Source organism: Mytilus edulis, chromosome 7, assembly GCF_963676685.1.
Source record: "Mytilus edulis chromosome 7, xbMytEdul2.2, whole genome shotgun sequence".
NCBI lineage: Eukaryota > Metazoa > Mollusca > Bivalvia > Mytilida > Mytilidae > Mytilus > Mytilus edulis.
The window spans coordinates 51,019,081-51,041,224 of record NC_092350.1 but is presented as its reverse complement, the minus strand read 5'-3'; the positions used below and the strand labels follow the sequence as shown (position 1 = coordinate 51,041,224).

Sequence of the window (22,144 nt, the reverse complement as noted above, 5' to 3'; positions counted from 1 at the left end):
TTGAAGCAATTTCACTGTTATAAACTTAATAAGATTCCACGTTTATTTTATACTTCTGACAACCGAATATTATATCTTCCCTCTGGCCTCAAGTGTTTCCCTTTTATTTTGCATGAGTGTAATTTAAAAAAGCTCGTTTTTTTTTATTTATTCAATTCTAAGTAATAAATACAGTTACCTTTCAGTAATATGAAAATTAGAAAGTTGGGGTATGATCAATGCCAATAAGACAACTCTCCGCCAGATATCAAATGTCTAAAAAGATTAATTTGAACAAAAAGCAGTTAGTGAGCCACATGTATAAAAGACCCTGTTACATGACACAAGACAGGCTGAAAAGGAATATTCTGCATCTGTATGCAAAAGTGAAAATATGTTTAGAAATAAATGCATGTGTAGCAATGGATGCAAATGAATAGTCAATCCAGACAAAATCTCCAACGTTTTGGCGTATGTGGTTTATGCACAAAATTGTCAACCAAATTTTACATACTTCATTCAAATAATTTACATTAAAGAGGACAACAAAATAAAAAAAAGAACAGGGCGAATGGGTATAAGGGCAAAGCACCCAGGGCGAACAAGTACATAGGCGGATCCAGGGGGGCCCCCCTTTCGTGGGAAAAATTCGGTTGATTATATAGGGAATCATTGAAGCATGACTGGAGCCCCCCCTCTTTTTAGGAAAAGTTCTGGATCCGCCACTGAAGTACTATTGTGAACGGACCAGGATTTCTTTTGAATTCCCTTCACCTACTTTGAATAGAATTGGTCATCCCTCCTATGCATAGATATTTTGATAGTATGTCAATGCCCCAAGAAACTGCAAAATGAATTTTTAACAAGTTTTAAAGTCATGATGAGTTTGAACCTCCACTGTAACCAGAGATTGAGAACCCTGAGCCCTAAAAATGACACATGCCTTTGACAAAATAAAAAGAGCATGCCCCTGCCAACGCCCCCTTTTAAAAATAAGAAACCAAACAAAACACACAACGATAATTATATTAACGAAAGGAATATCTACAGATTTTCTATGACCGAATCAGATTAAATGTTCATTAAAAACTCAACGGCAGGTAGCAATATTCACGGAATGAATCTTGTTTTTTATAAGTTACTTTGTAAACTTTTAGTTAAAGTACGATCATGATTTCAACAAATCAGTCGGGGTCCCATGATGTGTAAGCCTAACACTCTAGGGTACCAAGTATGGTATAACGTTGGTATGGATTCAACATATTGCATGCCTTCTTTGGCATTAAGATTAACAAAATTGCTACAAAGAAGAAAAGAATCCAACTTTTAATGACATTTTACGTTGGCATTTTCGGTGCCGGAAATTGACAACGTTTATCTATATACTGACACAACTTCGGTTGAGGTCGATTCCGGCAATTCTGCTTAAAAAATCACATCCAGTAAAATTTATTGATGTCTTAACATATATTTGATATGTTTCAACTATTTTTAGTGGATAATTTTTTCGAGAGATGAATTACTATCGTGTTCTTCAGAAACAAGGTAAAGGGAGGAACAGGGCCCCCATAGTGGGGACATACAAAGTAAAGGTGACCATTTTCCATTTCTACTCGATAGAAGTGCCTAATTTTTTCAAAACACATACATTTTGTACCAAAGATTAGCATATGAAAGTTTTAAAAAAATTGAGTCGGAGATTTTTTAGAAACACCTCATAATTTTAGCATATCAATAGACGTAATGGAAAACTAGCCAAAAATGGCGCCTTCTTCAATTTCGAAAAAAATCTATAATTTTACAATTCAGTGACACAAACTGCTATATTTAAAGTGGTTTTACACCTAATGATTCACCTTTTCATGATATTTGAATAAATATTTACTTTAAAAACAGAAACTCTTCCAATTTTCAAATCTACCGACAATGCAAGGAAAAACCTATAAAAGATTGAGACCCCTACTTTAGAATGGGAACAAATTTTTGCCCTGGCTTGGACACCTCTGTTCTTTACGAATTTCGATGCCAAAAACTCGCGAGAATAGGTTGTAAAATTTTTTAGCGATTCGAAGGATAGGTATTTTTTTGTTCCCATTTTTGATATAGCCATTTAATCCTATAGGTGCAGAAAATCAAAATCCGAAATTCTATGTTCAGATGTAAAAAAATAAGATTTCCTTATGTTTCAATGATCAAAAATGACAATAATATGTAAACTCAAATATTTTTCTCCTGTAGATATGCTTAAAATCGACAGTATTTATCGTCCGCACTTTGCCGCAAACGAATTTAAAAAAAATACAAAAGCGCGCCATTTTTCAGTTGACGTCGGCCGACGCAAAATAGTCGAATTTTCGGCGTAGGACTACTGAGCGCCGCCGAATCACATTTTGGCCGAAAAGGCACATCTGGTTGTCCTACTGATATAGATATAAAAAAATAGGTCCTGTCTACACAAGTATTGCTACATTTTTGTCTCTACTGTCACATCTAAATTAACAAAGGATACATATACATGCATAATTTGGCGATAGTGCTGCACATATGTGTTTCTAAACAAAAGCATTTGATTAGTGTCTTTTAAATTAAATGCTTTGCATTTAAATACTGCATAATTTGTAATTTGCTTTGTTGTGTACGACACATGTCTATTATTGGTAAAAATTTTGTGTTGCCATCTTAATGTCTTTTGGTTATTTGTTTCCTTATGTATTTTAAGTAAACACTCCTTATTTCATTTTATTCATCAAAAATAGGACAAATCTCATATGATAATTCGGTACCGTGTAACAAGTGTAATGTATATACACGGAAGGACTAGAAAATCATGAACATATCAACATCTAAACATTGCTAAAACAATCTGGAATTTTGAAGTGCAAATCGATATATTTTGCAAATAAAAAAAAAACAAACTTCGACATGAATGAAATGGCTTTGTTTGACTTCTTATTGATCTTTTTTCACGATAGGCATTTCATCTGTGTGTCAACGTATAAATAGACAACAGAACAAAACATACGTGCGATGTAAAAACATTAAAAGCATTGCACATATCGTGTTAAAGTGACCGCATTACATGCCAATATTACTTCTTTGCTTTGTTGCTTTGAAAACAAATGTGACTATATACCTAAACTGTATATAAGTAGACAATGTGTACGACTTCTTATAAGTTGATATTTGTAAAATTATAAACAGCTTTTCAAGACATTATGTAATGTTTATCCTTTTTTCTGAAACGAAAACGAATGATAATACAAGTACAGTTGTCCGCCATAAGTATTCGTAGAAAAAATGGCTGCCAGTCGATGTAAATCTGTATATGACAAAACTTGAAAATTTTGAACAACTAATAAAATGAGTACATTTTACCTAGTTCAATGTACGTTGTGATTCCTTTATTCCTCATTATTCGTAAAATCCTCCTAGGAATGCTGTTATACAGTTACAGTTAAATTAACGAGACGATTGATAAGATGTGAGTTGTTTTCCCGTGCGACACATTTTGTTTACACTAGCTTCAATGTAAGTGCAGACGACAATGACGTAATCACGCACGTGTCACATGACAAGCACATGTTTTCCTTCATAACCACCTATGTATAGATTAATTGTTATCCCGATTGTGCTATGGAGACGACCGTAATAACTTCTTTATCCTTCCGTGAGGTGACCGCCATAATTGTTTCTACGAACAATTATGGCGGAGTACTGTATATAAAAAATGAAGGACAAAATTATCCAATGGCAAACTAATGTCATACCAGAATTTAAAAATACGAAAGCATATCAATTGATTGATTGTTGTTGCTTGAAGTTAACTGTAAAGCCTATAAAGGTTATAATATGTGTCTAGTTTTACAAGGTCTGCAATCCCTAGCTGCTAGACTAATCAATTGTCTCTTATTTATGATAAACAACCTTTTGGGATGGAGGAAATAAAGAATTGCATAACATCACATTATAAGAGGTGTACTATTAATCATAGTACGTCAAATCCGGTTGCATACGCACAAGGTCGAAAAATATTTTCCCTTGCACTTCACAGTTGTAGGAAATTAATTCTACATTTCAGCGCATTAAAAAAGAGTAATTAACGTATATCGTGTATGTTTCAAAGCACAATTTTAATTTAGTTTTTTTTTATAAATATTTAGGAAACTTGAGTTTACATGGTTACTAAAGCTTGTACACGGGGGGAAGGGTAGAATATTCGATTGGTTAACTTCTTGTGGTGAACATTATCTTATTTGCAATGAGTTTTTATGTGTAAATTTGACTGAAGTACTGAACAGAATTAAACTTTACTCATGCATAGCATTTCTGTATTTGAAACAAAGATACATTCTACGCAATATTTTTGAAAATAGAAAATTTAACAAAGATTAGTAGGGGCAAAACCATGGTGGTATCACAGCTAATATGAGAGAGTTTTATATTTATTTTGACATCCTATACCAATCTTCAATAGAAAGGTATAGTATATCTGATATGAAATACGTCTGTCCGTCCGTTATTGAGTCTGTTTCTCCGTTCCATGTCTTTCGAACTGATTTAGTCAATACACAACTAAGATGAGATGCTTGTCAGACGTTCCACCATAGATACAATATCATAAAATTTAGCAATTATTGGTCTGACCAAAGGTTAGTTTTATACAAAAAATATATGCAAAAAAACAATTCTGATAACATTTTACGGTTCACTAGAAATGGATATGATATGTTGTTTAATTAGTGCATTCTAATGAGAAAGTTGTGGTTCTGGTAGTTTACCACGATTTGATCACACCACACTAATTATATATCTTATTAAATGATGGATTGTACCCCGATTTCACGGTTTACTGAACATAAAATTATGAAAGTGTGAACGAACAGAATTTTACATCATATGGACGCATATTCTATTTTTATGATTTGAACAAGGATAATGAACTATGCTTATGCATATTGTGGATCTAACCAGGTTTACGATTTATGATTTTATTATAACAATTATATACATTTTTTATTTGTAGTTTACCAGGAACCAGCACCTACCAATTCTGGTCCAGTCATAGGAGGAGCCATAAGCGCTGCTATCATGGTCATCATAATCGCTGTGATTGCTTTTATTATATTCAGGTAGGTTATGTTTGAGACATTTAAGAGAAATCTGAGAGACGATAAAATGCAAATGTGGTTTTAATTAACTCTTGTAAACACTAGCTTATATAGAGTTATTTCAGAAAACACGTAACCCTTGTATGATAACAAACATTATACCTTATATGTATCAGATTTAAATCGCATATACATCAGGCAGACCACAATCATAATACAAACAGGACAATTAGCTCACATGTTTTATGTACCTTTGGGGGCTTTATAATTATATGAAATAATGACTTAGTGTACATACTTTTATGAGCTCATTGCAAAAAGCATGCAATTTTATTTATGTATCTCATTATCTTCGATGTATATTTTTAATTGGATAAAACACCAAATCTGTCAATAATTGCATCTCAGCAAAGATAGTCAATTACAAGCTGACATGATTGTTATTTGGCTTTTCAAATGACTTTTGTATAATTTTCGAGTGCTTGTTGGAGTATTTACAAAAATATTAAAAATGTGACTTTCATTAATAACTTTTCATCGATTATAAAAGGAAAACATTTCTTTACGATCTCAATTAATTTATCCTAGGTTAGTCATTTCAGAGGTATAATCTAACAATTACAGATACGTATATTCCATGTATTCGATCAGATATTTTACGTATTTTGTGCCATATAGCTGTTGATGTATTCAAATAGTTTATGTGGCATTGTATGAAATGTTAAGATGCTTGAAAACAACCAATGCTTTTCTCCGTGTTAATTCAAATCACAAATCCTATTTATTTATTCATTTCAGGATTTCATTATATTATAAATATAATCGTTTACTCTTCGCAAAAACATGTGTTATACTCATTTAATCTGATAATAAACATATTAGATTTTTAATACCATACTATCTGATTTTCATCGTAATAGAGATTGATCTTCCACTGCAATTATACCTTATGCGATATCATTATTTTCTTTGCAGACGAAGGTCACTTTCCAAACACGGAAGATATTCAGAAAATGGCCCACAAAGTAACCTATACGCTAGTAAGTATCATGCAGTGCATTTTTTTTAAAACAAGGTCTTTGCAAATATTAGAAAAAAGTGGACAAGTTTATGACTGAACTTCATTGTACATGTTTACTTTTATTTCCTCAGATTTAGTTTTGCGAATGTGCGTTAGTTAATTTGTAAACGCTAAACGTTTCCGAAAAGCTCATTCTAATATAATCATGCGTGCAACACCTCTTGTCGATGTCATAAGTTTTAATATGTTTTGGTCTGCATGTCTAATGATTATAGAAACAATACATTTTAGGACCACATAGGGTAATTTAAGCTTATTGAAAGTACGTTAACATACAGAAGAGAGGTATTAGTAGTAAATGAGTTGAGTGGATACACAGTAGCTGAATAAACACTTGAACAAATCGAACAATTGAATCCGTGCAATGATTAATACTGTTGTAGGTCTGACACAATACGATTTTACGCAATACATTGATACCTGACAGAACGATGAAAACACTTACGCATTATGGTTATAGTAGTCACTACTTCAATTTGTGTAGTTCTGCACTATAGTTTTGGTTTAAACATATTCATCTGTACAAACAGTCTGTAAAACTATATTTATTATCAAAGTTGATATATTTCTCATTTATCGTCCTGTGTATTGTCTGCATGAAGTTAACCATTATTCCGATCAGAATACATGTTGTATAATTGAGGTTCTTACGATCATATAATGATATTCTTCACCCTTTAATGCTCAAATAGATACAGTTTGAATTATTTGTTATTGGTTGCAAATCAAATATACTTAAGTGTTTATTAATTGTAATTTTAGATCACGACAGAGAACAACATATTAATAAAGGTTATGTATCAGATGCAGATGATTTATATGTGTCTGTTAGGACAAGTAGAAGAGCAAGTATTAGTGAAATTACGACTGAAATATACGTTGAAAATAATTCGGACGATGAATCAAATGTGTACAACAATACAGCATCTGTACAAAGTGTTAACAACTACAAAATATTAGTAGGAGACCTTAAGAAGGTTATCAACGAGAAGAAGAGGAATGAAGGTTTTAAGAAAGAATACGAGGTTAGTTGTATTCATACAGGCCATATTTGCACTAGTCATATAGATTTCTAAAAGTGTAATATATACTATTGAAAAAATGTATTCTTCTTAAACAATGAATGAAAATGAAAAATTAGAATTAAAAATTAAATCATTCTGTATCATGAAATGATGGAATTATATAAGTTATTATACAAAACAGTCATTATGGTTTCAAATAAAAAAAAATACTTTCGTTCAAATTAATATTGGAGTTCAAATACACAAATTTTGAATGTCTAATCAATTATGCATTACAAAAAAAATGAATGGGATCGTTCTTTCCTAGGGATCGAAGAACAATATAAGAGTGTCGACAAATAATTTGAAATGTTGCAAACTGTAAATTTACAAAAAAAAAAAACAATAGTCGAAAATATGGATCACATCATAAAAGTGACATTCATGACATCATAATTCTGAAATGCGTTAGAGTATTCTTATTTCATATTATAGTTAAACATTTCTTACCTTAATTTATCTTGAAATGTTTATGTCTACTAAAACATATGAAATTAAATTTCATCGAATTGTATAGGGCATATGCTGATCCTTTGTGAACCCTTTCCATTTTGTTTTCAAGTAACACATTTTCATATCCATAACATTTCCAACAAATTTTGTGTCTTTTTATTGAAATCGTTTTATTTATCACAGATATTGCCAAAGGGACCTGTACATCCACATAACGAAGGGTCCAAAGAAGAAAATAAACTTAAAAATCGATTTCTTACAACATGGCCATGTATGTTTTATCTTTTTTTTTATATATGCTTGGTTTGTTTTTTTAATGGGAAAAAATAATAAATTAACACATATTACAGTATCATATATTTAAAATGTGGTTCTTCATTTAAAATTCATGACGACACCTTTATTTCAAGAAAGTTCACTTAACACCAACGACGTCAACTTTGACTAATGACACTTTAAAAAAATTTATTAAAAGGAAGATTGTGTCTGCTGACTGCTAATAGTGAGAATAACAAAAAAAAAAATTATCTTGCTTCATATTTGCAAATTATAGAATCTATCACTGCAACAAGTGTGTTATGAGGCTTGCCGAGCCTTTAAGGAAGTTCGCTACTCAGTTTCAAAATAACAAGCTTTTCATAACACTAGTATATATTAATAGAGGATTAATAAAGGAACAAAAAATGCCAAAAAATAGATAGGTCAATGTGCTTGTTTTTGAGATAATAGTCATTGAAATTTTGGCGGGAAAATATTCTCTCTTGATTTTTCATAGCTTTATCATTGACAAGTTCAAGTTCTCAAAAACTATTAAAAAATAACAAGAATTTATAAGACTTTTACAGATGGCTTATAATTATACAGGTAAAAGATTTATAAAATAAAAAGTGGGGGTCAATGGCCAAAATTTTTGAAGGCATTCAAATGGATAAAACCAGAGGAATTCGAAAATCTGACAAAAATCACAAAACATGACAAGCGAACATCCTTAAGATAATTTTACTGTTGAGAGTGGATAAATATCGTAATACACGAGTTATAGTGGTCAAATCTGTTTCTCTTATGATTTTTATCCTTCATTTTCACACATTTGCAGAACGTTGCTATGTAGCATGTTTTCAGGACGTCACAATAGTAAATTAGGAAGAGATCAAGAAAAATATAACATCATAATTTAGTTTTAGACATATCATTTGCTGAGAACAGATTGTTCACTAGTGATGATCAATATTTTTCTCACACGTGAAAATAGCACAAAAATGAGAGAATACTCAATCTTATTTCAGTTTTTGAAACTAAATATAAACTTTTGTTGTAGATGACCATTCACGTGTGGTACTTGAGGGGGATACAAAGCACGATTATATCAATGCTAGTTACATTGCCGTAAGTGTATGGGAAATGCCTGATGATTATGATAAATTTTACAAACTGCATTTTAGCAGTGTTTTCTGACACTTCGGTTATACTACCTTCCAGTAAATTGTTGCGAATCCAGCTGTTCCTCTGCAACAAGTTAAGAACTGTTCTCTGTATGGTTTTCAAATTTTGATATATTGACCATGATGCTTTCTGTCGTTTAGTTCGTAGTGTTTGTTCGAACATTATTTGAAAATGACACTTGACGTGCAATAACTGGAAAACTGTTCAATCAATGCTCTTCAAATTTTTATATTTACAATTTTTACTAGCAGCAAACGTGTGCTGTAGGCTACCCTTTTAATTTTTATTGATATTTCTTAAACCAAACTTTAGGTTATTTGTACTGCTGAGATTTGTCTCTTTTGTCGTTACTACATGTAGTAATGGCTATTAATTGCTTTAAAAAAAAATGGTACCATAAAATATAAAAACAGTGTCCTTACAATGTCGATCTCCTTCAAATGTTATCATGTAATAAAACATAATCAGCTGATCTGGATTTTTTTTAATCCCTGCAATGTATGTTCTTCTTATAATCCAATGATATTCAAATCAAAGTACATATGTATTGTAACTGATTATCGAATATAACGTCCAGTCACATTTAATGGATTATTGACAAAATATATTGTTAAAAAATTGAAACTAAAATTTTAAAGATAAAGATGTAAGGTATATATGCACTTGAACGTCAATGAGACAGTCACCCAACAACAAAAATATCGAAGGAATGTCTTTTATTACTTCAAGAAGTCATTACTGTACATTTAATTACAATTTTACGATATAGATTTTAAATGCCTATTATCATTTTGGGGTTTGAAAAGAATAACCAAATGTTGCAGTACATACTAGTTAGGATGTATATTAATTTCAGAGCTACTACAACGAAAAGGCATATATCGCATCACAAGGTATACATATTTTTGTTTTATTCTATACGTTATATATTTTGAAAATGTTGAAGTAGAATCCGTTGAACAATTCATTTTTACATATTTGACTCAAATGTTTTATAGTTGATTTATAACATTCCTACACGTGCATCAAAATTACAAAAAGTTCTCCCAAAAAGTTAAGATTTCATTGACTCGTTGTAATGTATCTGCATTTTGTAAATCTTTCAGACTGGACACAATATAATTAACCATCTAGATGGCCTCAAAGAATTGTCGACAGTCATTTGTCCCGAAATAAATAAACGTACAAACATAAATAGACATGTATGAGAATGATTTGTTGTTATCGAATAAGTCAACGAAACAGTTCGTCCCGGTAGCTCCATTTTTATATTTTTTCGATGTTGATATTTGTTTTACGATGATTGTTTTGAACATACATTGGGGCTATAGTTTTTTGTTTTTTTTTTTAATTTTGATTTGTTTTAGTCATTTCGGGGCTTTGTTTGGGAAGGTCTTCGAAAATATTGTTACCAATTTGACGAAATGCATGACTGCAATAGGTTATCTTCAATGCAGTTTACCTTTTGTGACACATTGTATGAAACTACAATTTGAACTGTTTTGAAACATAACAAACTTATTCGTTCATGATTAATGTCTTCCGGTTTAGACAGAGTCTTCACCTTCATAACCGCATGATGATATTAAGATGATGTAATATAGGATTATAATGTGAGCATTCCTGTGAATATATATAGGTATAAGCAATTTTGTGTATATTACTGTATTTCAAGTATTTTCTATTATTTATAGCTTGATATTTGCTCATTTAAAAGGTCCAAAAAAGAATTCTGTAAGGGACTTCTGGCACATGATCTGGCAGGAACAAGTTGGTAAAATTGTGATGGTAACACAACTGGAAGAAAACAGAAGGGTAAGTTATTGTTTCGATGTATTTTACATGTTACATCCTCAGATATTTCAGTGCTGTAAATGTTTACTGAAAATAAATTAAAAAAATAATGTTCTGTTATCTAATACATATGTGTTACTTAGTAAGCTTTAACGAAAATGATATAGGGAAAATTTTGATGACACAAGACTCCAACAGTAATACATGTTTATATTAACATAATCAATTAAAAGTTTGCATATATATTGATGGCAAATCCAACGTGTTGTTGAAATCATACTTTATATGCAAAAGAACTAACATTTAACAAACTTTTTATTTTAGAAAAAATGTGAACAATATTGGCCTCATGCAGTAAATAAATCAATGGTTATAGAAAACTATAGACTTACATTGAAAAATGAGACTCATCATACAGTTTACGTGTATAGATTGATAGCAGTATATGACAATACGGTAAGTATTTATTGTATACCTTTGACTTTGATTGATGGCAGATGTCTGGTCTGACAATACATAAATAGTACAGTGAACAAATATTTGTAAGGTATCTGAAACAATATAAAATATCAACTGTTTAATGATATAAATAAAACATCAATTTTTGGACCTATTTTTAGTTTTTGTGGAGTGATATACAAAACATTGTATTTCTGACTGAACATATTCTTGTTAGCACTGTTTACCATGATCGTTGATAGAAGATACATGCCACATGAAATGTTCTATATGAAACCAATCGTATTTCTGTCTTTTTAATTTTGATGCCACACATTTGGTAAGTTGATTGAACTATTTGATAAAACAACATACCGATTAATTGTAATTGTTATATATATTCCAATGTCATATGCACAGTTTTGGTGTAAAGAGTGACAACGTTCATTTTGAAATTTTCCTTGATAACAGTTAAAATGAACACGATATCATACAATGGTTGTCCTTTATATTAATTATTGGAGCTGCTGTTCCTTGAACCGTCCATCATTTCCCATTTGATTTTAAGCTAACAAAAACATCATCCTATTTTCACTTTGTCGACCAGGGTTGAGCTAAAGATTAAAAATTAACTTAATAATTTATTTCGATTGATTAACATATCACCTAGATATGTAAACATAGGTAGTGAAAACATGACATTTATATTTTAATAGAAAGGTTTATTTATCTTTATAGACTCAGAGAGAGCGAAATATTCATCATTTTCATTTTATCCAATGGCCGGACCACGGTGTTCCAGATAGCATTAATCTGGTCAACTTTTACAGAAAGGTCGTACGTGAACAACATGATCAGTGTGGACAACATGATCAGAATGGACCGATGGTGGTGCACTGCAGGTATGCTTAAAAGTATTAACAAACATTACATAGATGACCGATCATGTTATTCCTTTCAACAAACATTTGTGATTGCATCACGAAAATTGAAAAAGGAAGAACACGTATAATCATACACAATAATGTTTTTCATTTTTTTCTTCTTCATAATTGTACGTGATATAGTATTTACTGAACAATACATAACATCACTACTCGACCAATATCAGCCTTCAGGACTGATATTGGTTTCTCGTGGTGATACAGCATGCGATACATATTTTGCCATGCATTGATCTGTTTATCATATATTTCAACAAAATCAGATTCATCATATGTTAGGAGATAATTATTTGATTCTGAAGTTGGGGCCTGGTAGATTTAAGAAATAAATATTCAGTCTCCTATCTAATAAATGATCCCAAATACATTTAATTTTACCATTTTGGATGATGAGACCCCTCTGATTGTGGGCCCACCTTCGATTGTAATGATATATGTACTGCTAAGTACAAATACTAGTGGAGAGAGAATGGGAATTTTGATCATCTTCCAAAATGTTAAGTCTGAATCAGTGTCATAAACGACTCATTTTCTCTAGCAAGTATTTGTTTTCAGAAATTCAAACTAAATGAGGTTATATTGCGTGTCATGCCAGGAAATACAGCAACTGGACGTCATAATTCAAACTTTGACGTCTCCGGTATATATAACGTCACGCTTGGTACGCAATACAGGTTTAGCTATGCGATACGGGGTATGCGATACAGGTTTGGCTATGCGATACGGAGTATGCAACACAGTGTAGGTGATACAGACTAGCAAAAAAACTTTATTAGACATACAAAATTTTAGTAGTAAATATATGATAAACTGTTTGATGTCCTCCTGCTTCAATCCACAAGAGACGCTAAACTAAAAACTCTCTTTAGAGTATAAGTTATTAAATCATATAAGTTAAGTATAACAAACACAGAAATGATATTGTGAATTTTTACTTTTAAAAGTAAAATTGTCAAAACATAAAGTATTACGTAAAGTATTACATAACTTTAAACTATTTACAACATATAAAAGATAAGTGAAAAATGTTCTTAATTAACATAAGTAAATTACATAACAATAAAATTGTCACATACCATTTTGTAACATAAACTCTTGGCCTAGAATGGGGTCACATATGCCCCAGCTAAGGCAGAGTAGAAACTCATAATAATCTATGAAGAGAAAAATTTAAACTATACTAATAAAATGAAAACATTAGAACGTTACTATGTGAAGATATGTTACAATAACCTATCATCAACAAAATATTTATCATAATATCACATGAATTCTTAACTTTATTAAAAAAAGATAGGAGATGAAGGGGAAGGAGGGTGGGAAAATCGAAAAGATCAAAGATAACTTATTGATTACAAATAGTATCGATCATCTTTCTGTCTAAATAATTGATAATGGAATATCCAAAAATAGCTAACCAATCAAAACTCTTCATCTTGACTTCATTAAGAGGCTCTCAAAGAGTATCGTTAAAAATGGAAATTATATGTTAATCTAATTTATAAAACGATTTCAATCATCAGCATAAAAATAGTTATTAAAATAATTTGCCTATACACATGTATCAATGCAATTATTTTTCATAGTATTTAATGTTTTATTAATTCATCAAAAAATCTCTATAATACTTTGAAAATCAGTTTAAATTTAGGATAGCATTTCCGGACCGTCATGTTTACATGTTGCTCTGGTTCCTTGTTGACACTACTTCAAGTCCTTACTGAATTTATTAACACTTCATAGTTTCAAGTAAGGTTTGAATGTTCAAATGTTCGATCCTCGAGAGTCAACGAAGAAATATTGATTGTCGAAATGTGCACCATTGGTAACGTTTAATGTGATTAAGAACGTTGGCGATCCCAATAACTACTGCATGTATTCGTTTGTTCATATGGTGTTTACGAATGTCTGTCATCGTGATTTATTCTGAATCTTTCATTCATATTGTATAAAGAAAACGATCACAAAGAAACAAATGAAAATTACTAAAGATTTGAAATCTGGATTTCTATTGTATTATTTATTGTAAGATTATCTGATTATGCAGAATCATAAAATTCTGCATTTTACAAAAGCCAAACAATTTTCTACACTGAAAACAGTTAAAGTTGAATAATTAATTTTGAAGTGCCGGTGTTGGCAGAACAGGAACTTTCATTGCCATAGATGCATTATATGAACATGGAAAGAAAGTTGGCTCTGTTGATGTTATGGAGTATGTTCAGATGATGAGAAAATATAGAATGAATATGATACAGACACATGTACGTATTATACCTTTATGGTGGTATCAGTCTGATTTAAAATACAGATCCCGTAGTTAAATATTAAGCAAAATATTTATTTTTCGTGTTCTTGCCGAATTACTCTTTTTTCTTTCAATCTAATGAACACTTTAAATCCATTAATATAGTATGTTATTGGTTGACCGTGTTTAAACATCATCAAATAAAAGCTTGAAAATGTAAGAGGGGTAGTGTCCCTCTTGCGCAACCAGACCTCAGTTAATGAAAATTACAATTTACTATTTAAAGTGTTTACTGTCTGTAACATATTAACCCGATTATTGTTTTTATACGAATGTATTCTTCATTTTGTTGTAATAATATCTTTCAGATGAAGTTATTGTATATTTTACGCAATTAAATTCATTGAACAACATAACATAAAATAGGAAGTGACACCAAATAACTGTTAATGCCAGGATTCCTTTAATAAAAAGATTTTACTTTTTTAGGAACAATATGAGGTCGTATTTGAAGCATTATTAGAATTGTTCACTGTTCCGGATACCTCCATTCGCAAGAACAATTTTTGTGGATATATCGAAAAGCAAGAAAACAAAAGGTTACCACAAAATCAAACAATGTACAGACAAGAGTTTCAGGTATATTGTATCAATCAAAAAAACAATCAATTCTCTAAAAATAATACACATTCAGTTATTTAAAACGTTATCGGTGAGAACTATGATACATTTCTTCATTTGACTTGAACTAAACGGAACAAGGAATACAATCATATATTAATGATCACAATATTACTTTGCAAAAAGTATGATTACAAAAATACGTAATTTTAATTCGAAACGGAAAAACCAAGGAACAAATGCCACCATCTAGGCTCAAATACTCAAGTATCGACATGCAAAATGGACGTTGAGTTTGAATGTCCCTTTAGTATATTTCGTCTATCTTTTTGAGGTAAGTACACTTGTATTTAGTTCAAAAGAGAAAGACTTTATTGTAATGTATCCCTACCTAACATTCTGCATGTTTTATGTATTGATATTCATTTAGCCCCCAAAAAAGAAATATGGATTTTTCAGGTAATACATAGTCTTAGGTACTATATATTATGTATATCATGTATATTATGTATGTTCTATAAAAGGTTTGTTTCTGTTTGAAAGGAAATTATCACGTTGAGAGTTTATTAAACCCAAGTGCATGTCATATTCTAGAAAGTTTTAGTTTATATATTTTATTGGGGCTTTGTCCTTTCTTGATATGTTAGTATGACATTAATAACTCTGTTTGGACATGTCGTCCTAAAATCTCGTAATCAAGAATAATTAAGTACGTGTTTAAAATCTCTTTAGCGATACATATTGTATTTAGTAAAACCATCCCATTCAATATTATTTATTTCAATTGTAGAAACTGCAATCTCTGAAACCATCGTATAAGCCTGCCGAATATAGATCTGCACGTTCAAGAGAAAACATACACAAAAATTCTTCAAAAAATGTTTATCCACGTAAGATAAAATATCGGATGTTTTTTTTTAAATAAAACATTTATATAATATGTACTGAAACCTTTAATTTTGATATATCCTATCATCATCAAAAGAGAGTATAACACGTTAGTATCCATGCAATATTCAGAATCAGAAATATGCAGTCACTCAATACATATGACTTCGAACATATATGAACTATATTTTGAAGTAATACATAAGAAAGCAAGACTTAATATAATAATATTCTTATTATTAAAACATCTCAGACACGTTCTCTACCAAAGCCAGTTCTTACACCCGCACGTTTCTACTAAATAGTTTTCAACAAACATGACTTAAAATGTATATCGGATGATCTAATCATATTAAACAATTGTTCATAAAAAAAACACCAACAAAAAATATATTAAAAAAAAACCTAAAATGTTGTTTTTCATGTAAAGCTTATTTTAACAGGGTCCCAATTTGAACACTACACTGTCATAAAAACCAAAGTAAATCAATCCATTCAATGACTCAGTTGCTATGACGTTGATTACAACAAATATATCGCGATCTTTCTATAATTTATTTAAACTTCATGTAGTAATTTGATTCACATTTATTTACATTAGATATAGTAGAAATAACGCACAGATGTTTAATTTCTACATGTAAACTACGTTAATTGTGCAATATAGTACATTAATTTAAAAAATAAAACGTCATTTGTGAAATCCGGCTTATATACACTCATGTGTTGCTGATCTTAATCATATATTTGTAGATGACAATTATAGACCTTACCTAATGTCATTTGGTAAAACACGGAATGATTATATAAATGCAGTGATAGTACCCGTGAGTACAAATTTTATTTCTAAATTTTTAAATGAGCAACACAACGGGTGCCACATGTACAGCAGGTTCTGCTTACCCTTCCGGGGCACCTGAGATCCACGTCAGTGTTTGTGCTGGTTCGTGTTGCTTAGTGGTTTTTTTTCTATGCGTGTTTTGTGTACTATTGTTTTTCTGTTTGTCTTTTTTGTTTGTAGCCATGGCGTTGTCAGTTAAATTTTTATCTGCTAACTTGAATGTCCCTCTGGTATCTTTTGTCCCTCTTTTATGATCATATGTACATAATATTTTAGTCTTTATCGAATCCTTTTATTTTAAAACTGCAAGTATAAAGTCTGACACAGGACAATCGATCAAAGTTTGTATACTTGATAATGTTTACAAAGTTTTTGTTTCGGATCCAATCCATTGCACAGACAGCGATTTTCAATTATACTTCGGCTCAGTTAATAGTGCAGCTGCCACTGGGTCTATATCGTTGCTGATGGACTGTGAGGCATCGAGGGTATCACCAGCCAGTAAGTCGGTATCGGTACTGCAATGCAAATACAGATATTGTGTTATACAATTTTTCTGTTACAAAATTGTGGAAAATATTTTTATTTCAGGAATTAGATATCTTCTCATGCAACGCTATAATTACTTAATCGGTCTTTGGCTTTACTTTTTGTCATTTTTGGGTTACATGTATAAGCTCGTCATTTTATTCATAAGGTTTTTAGTTTCACGAGCATCGCAGATGAAACATTGATTGTCAAAATGCGTATTCGTTACAAAACAAATGGTACCGCTGATGTCATCAAGATATATATTTTGTATTTCCTTTTCTAATGATACTGACATGATAACCCATTCTTATGCAGGGTTATTCAGCTGAGAGCAAATTCCTTGTAACACAATGTCCATTGGTTGAAACAGTAGTGGACTTTTGGACAATGGTGTATGACCACGGCTCCAACATTATTGTTATGCTGGATCTTGCAAATAAGGTAAATAGTACTCCATATCAAAATCAATATCATATCAAGACAGCAAAGTTATACATGAATATATGTCGTGACCACCCTACTTCTTTAGATCATATTATGCAAACTTGAACATCTGTTCTTTAAAAGGTGTTTGTACAAACAAGAAATGAAAAGTCTTTTAAACACTAGCAATTGTTTACAGTATAAAACCTCAACGAAAATAAATTGTAAATTAACCTTAGCAAAAACAATGTATTCTTATCGGTTTCACTAGAAATAAAATTTTCTTAATTATTCAACTCTTGTCGTTTGGTTGTTTATCATTATGAGAACCCAGAAGTTGTGGTATGATTGGAAATAAATGCTTTCAAATGTTGCTAGAATTGACCTACGTACGTGTACATATTTGTTTTCAAACTGTTAATTTTTTTCAAGATGGATGTTCGTTTTTCAGTTGTTGGGTTTTCTGTTGATTTTTATAGTGTATTTGTGTGTTTTTTGAGAAGTCTTTAAAAATTTACGCAATCAATTTCAAATTCCTTATTCAGTGGCTGCTTTCAAAATACTGAAAACTCGCATTTGGTCATAGCAAGCTTTTGCATTGCGACATCATACATGAGGTATAATAATGTTAATTCAGTGTAAAATGTCTTGCTTTGAATTTCAATTTAAAACAGAATGCTGCACTTTGGATTGACGAGAAAGAAAACTTAGAATGTGAGCAGTTTAGTGTTGTTAAAGACAAAAGTAGCTTACAAAGTGAACTGAAGCTGTCTTTGAACCATAAGGTAATAGTATTTATTATTTTACAATCATTTACAATAAAATAATGGCTCAATGGCAATTAACGAAATTCAAATGTTAAAGAACAACAAATAAACATGCAGTACAACATGAAAAGTAATCACTTGATATGTGCTATTGCAAATGTTTTCTAAAGGTTTTATATTTGAAATTCTGCAGGAAGTCTTATTCCGCTTATTCATTTGGAAGATATACATGTAAGCAACCATTAGCGTAACTTTTGATTTTATTCGTTGAAAATGTTATTCTTTGCAAATGAAACATTAAATGTTACCTACTGAAATACATTTTCCTAAAAACATGATTTTTTTAATATCGATTGATTTTAATATTTACAGAAAAATAAGGAGAGACAATCAATAACGGTGTTCACTGCAACCACATGGACTGAAAATACAGATGTCCCTTCTTCTCCTGAATATATGTTGGAGCTTATCCAGCGTGTAATTGACTGCTGGGAAATAAATAAGGGCCCAATCACCGTAGTTTGTAGGTAGGTTTGAATACATTGTAATATTGTAAATAAACAATTTGTAAATCCATAAATTTCTTATGATTTTGTTTTGTATAGTTATTTTTCACAAAAATACTGAAAAAAAATCATAAGGGAAGAAATGGATAAATACACAGAAATAGATTATACAGTACAAATAAAACTATGAAATGTCATGCGAAACTCGCAACAAACCAGTGATTGGAGGGTTAACTCAGATGTTCCGTAAGGGTCAGCAAACTCTACGCTTTTAGTTTTATTCCATTCCATTTTCTCTCATCGAAGTTTATATATTACGAATTCTCATAAAAAATAAAATCACAATAAAACTGAACTCCAAGAATAATAAAAAAAAGTCCCGATTCAAATGGCCAAATCAAAAGCCCAAACACATCAAACGAATGGATAATAACTGTCATTTGTACGGACATATTTTTATGTAGAAAATGGTGGATTGCACCTGGTTTTATAGCTAGCTAAACTTCTCACTTATATTACAATACCATTTTATTGACAACAATGCGTGAACAAAACAAAAAACCATAATAGGTAAAAATGTCAAAAAATAGGAGTACAGTAGTCAACATTGTGTTATCATCTTAATCACTATAAAACAAACAGATGTATCAAATAAGTTCTGGAAAATCAAAAGGTTGGTTCACTTCAAAACACCAAATACATGTACATCAAGAGTATCTAATTGAGTACTGGGAAATTATTTTTTATTGCAGTGATGGATGTAGCAAGAGTGGACTATTTGTAGCACTTAGACTTGCTTTGGAGAAAATGCAGATGGATGATGAAGTCGATATGTTTCAAGTTGTAAGGGCAATACAAATAAGGCGACCGGAATTTCTTCCAGAATTCGTAAGTGTTTTTTTTTTTTTATTTGTAAGAAGCATTAAAAGTGCATTTCTTCTCTAAATTTGAAAAAAAGAGGACCAATGTTGTACCAATTACCTTTATATGTATCAAAGATAAATGCAGGGTTGTGACATATTAACTATCAACTAATAAGTCGGTCTATATGTTCATCATTTAACACCAACACGCTCACAGCGAGTGAAAAATAAACTACACATTATGGAATGCAAGTATTAACAACTGAAAGGTATCTAATTTCATTGTACCACCAATGGGTGACAGTTTACTCGGGACAAACTAACTTATATTTTCTTGATATTCTATCCTCACTTTTTAAAACTATTCAAAAGATCTGATAATCAACAAAGATGGAGAAATGTTACATCCTTAGATTGTCGGAAAAATAACTTCATGCTTAAACATTTCATATCATTAATACTTCTTTAACATTTTTATTTCTTTTTAAGGATCAGTATGAGTATTGTTATAAGTGTATCAAATCACTACTGGAGGAAGAATCAAGCGATTCATTGTATGCAAATTATTAGTGACGCTATAACAGTACTTGAATGTTAATTTATAGACAGAAGTGCTATTGCCAGTATTTTTTTATATATGTAATTTATCTAGTTAGCAATTATACCCAAGATTTTTTGTCGTTTTTTGTTTTAGAATACTGTGGTGTTCAACATGAGCGATTTGATAAACTATGTATGCTTAGTTTCTTATTCGCATTTAAACAAAGTATTGCTTGAAACAGATTTTAAACCATTAATATAAGATCTGTTTTTTAAAAAAAATGGTTTGCCAATCTTGAAACGGACCAAAAACAACAATTTCAAACGAATTAAATGTTTTCAAAAGAAAACAATACAATTTAAATATTCTTGTTTAATGTTCTTGAAATAAGCTAGTTTTAAGATTATATACAGTTATTTGCTTCTTTTTAATACGTATTAATCAAGTGTGAACAAAAAACATTTTTCCACACCTATTATGCAAATTTCCACATAGTAATGGTTTTAACTTACTAGTGGAAAAATCTGTTTAAATACAATGTTACGTAGAAAACTAATTTTTCTAAATGTAATTTTACCGTTTGGTTTTGAAAACTGTCACCATCACAAAAAAAAAGTTCCAATTTGACGATTTCCGTAATATTCATTAAACAAGTAATGATCCCATTGACATCACACGGTCTGTACATGGATAAAATTTGAAATCGAGTTGATCAGTAGTTTCAAGATTCCTAAAGATTACTTGTTCATCCTGGTCTGAGGATTCTGTTAATCATTTAAACCAGTCTTATATATATGCATACTCATCAATATTAGTTTACTGTCAAACATGATTTGTGAACCACAAAACAAATATGATTTGATAGACCCCTGTCTTAAAACAGTTCCAAATTGAATGTTTAAGAATTTGTTAAACTAGTTTTTGTGTTGTAAAACGTTTTTAGGAACCTCAAAAATCCAATTTTAAATCGTATTTTATGTATGTCAACATCCTCAAAACCTGTCTTCGGAAGCAACAAATTTGAAAAATACTGTACTGTTAAATAATGATAAACTAATCTTCATTGTTAAATTTTATTGATACATTGTAACATGTATTTTTATGCATTGTTGAACTGCTTTACATTTTGTATTCAGAGAATACTTAATCAATGTTATTCATAAATGTTTGCAAATATAAAAAAAAAACATCTTGTAAAACATAATTGCTTATTTTGATCAATATTTTCAATATTGTGTCATGTGTGTTGTGGAGTGTCATTCACCTTTTCCGCTGCTTGTTTCTCATGATGTAGACTTTTTAATGGTATGTATTGCGCAATTGCTTTAATGTATAAAAAAGAAGATGAAGTATGATTGCCAATGAGACAACTATCCACAAAAGACCAAAATGACACAGACATTAACAACTATAGGTAACCGTACGGCCTTCAACAATGAGCAAAGCCCATACCGCATAGTCAGTTATAAAAGGCCCCGATAAGACAATGTAAAACAATTCAAACTAGAAAACTAACGGCCTTATTTATGTAAAAAAAATGAACGAAAAACAAATATGTAACACATACACAAACGACAACCACTGAATTACAGGCTCCTGACTTGGGACAGG

The 22,144-nt window shown here is 30.8% G+C and overlaps 2 protein-coding genes across 2 annotated transcripts; both read left to right on the top strand.

The window, feature by feature from the left end:
* The first annotated feature begins 6,100 nt into the window (after positions 1–6,100).
* LOC139483196 (receptor-type tyrosine-protein phosphatase T-like) lies at positions 6,101–14,628 on the top strand. The gene is made up of 9 exons (XM_071267228.1): positions 6,101–6,131; positions 6,931–7,193; positions 7,869–7,956; positions 9,004–9,071; positions 9,985–10,021; positions 10,846–10,943; positions 11,247–11,378; positions 12,099–12,262; positions 14,433–14,628. The coding sequence occupies exons 1-9, from the start codon at positions 6,101–6,103 to the stop codon at positions 14,626–14,628; spliced, it is 1,077 nt and encodes a 358-aa protein (XP_071123329.1).
* A 419-nt stretch (positions 14,629–15,047) lies between these two features.
* Positions 15,048–21,655, top strand: LOC139482906 (receptor-type tyrosine-protein phosphatase alpha-like). Its single transcript, XM_071266931.1, has 8 exons — positions 15,048–15,191; positions 15,964–16,063; positions 16,815–16,888; positions 17,749–17,874; positions 18,531–18,641; positions 18,996–19,150; positions 19,882–20,017; positions 20,482–21,655. Exons 1-8 carry the CDS (start codon positions 15,171–15,173, stop codon positions 20,560–20,562), a joined length of 804 nt encoding a protein of 267 aa, XP_071123032.1. The 5' UTR covers positions 15,048–15,170; the 3' UTR covers positions 20,563–21,655.
* Positions 21,656–22,144: the final 489 nt, after the last annotated feature.

Bases quoted from the DNA above. Each gene is read 5' to 3' on its own strand.
- LOC139483196 (XM_071267228.1), top strand. From the start codon at position 6,101: ATGGCCCACAAAGTAACCTATACGCTAGTAA. The intron at 7,194-7,868 runs GTTAGTTGTATT...TATTTATCACAG, and splicing joins GTTTTAAGAAAGAATACGAG to ATATTGCCAAAGGGACCTGT. The intron at 11,379-12,098 runs GTAAGTATTTAT...TTATCTTTATAG, and splicing joins TAGCAGTATATGACAATACG to ACTCAGAGAGAGCGAAATAT.
- LOC139482906 (XM_071266931.1), top strand. From the start codon at position 15,171: ATGTACAGACAAGAGTTTCAG. The intron at 16,889-17,748 runs GTGAGTACAAAT...ATTCTTATGCAG, and splicing joins TAAATGCAGTGATAGTACCC to GGTTATTCAGCTGAGAGCAA. The intron at 18,642-18,995 runs GTAATAGTATTT...TAATATTTACAG, and splicing joins AGCTGTCTTTGAACCATAAG to AAAAATAAGGAGAGACAATC.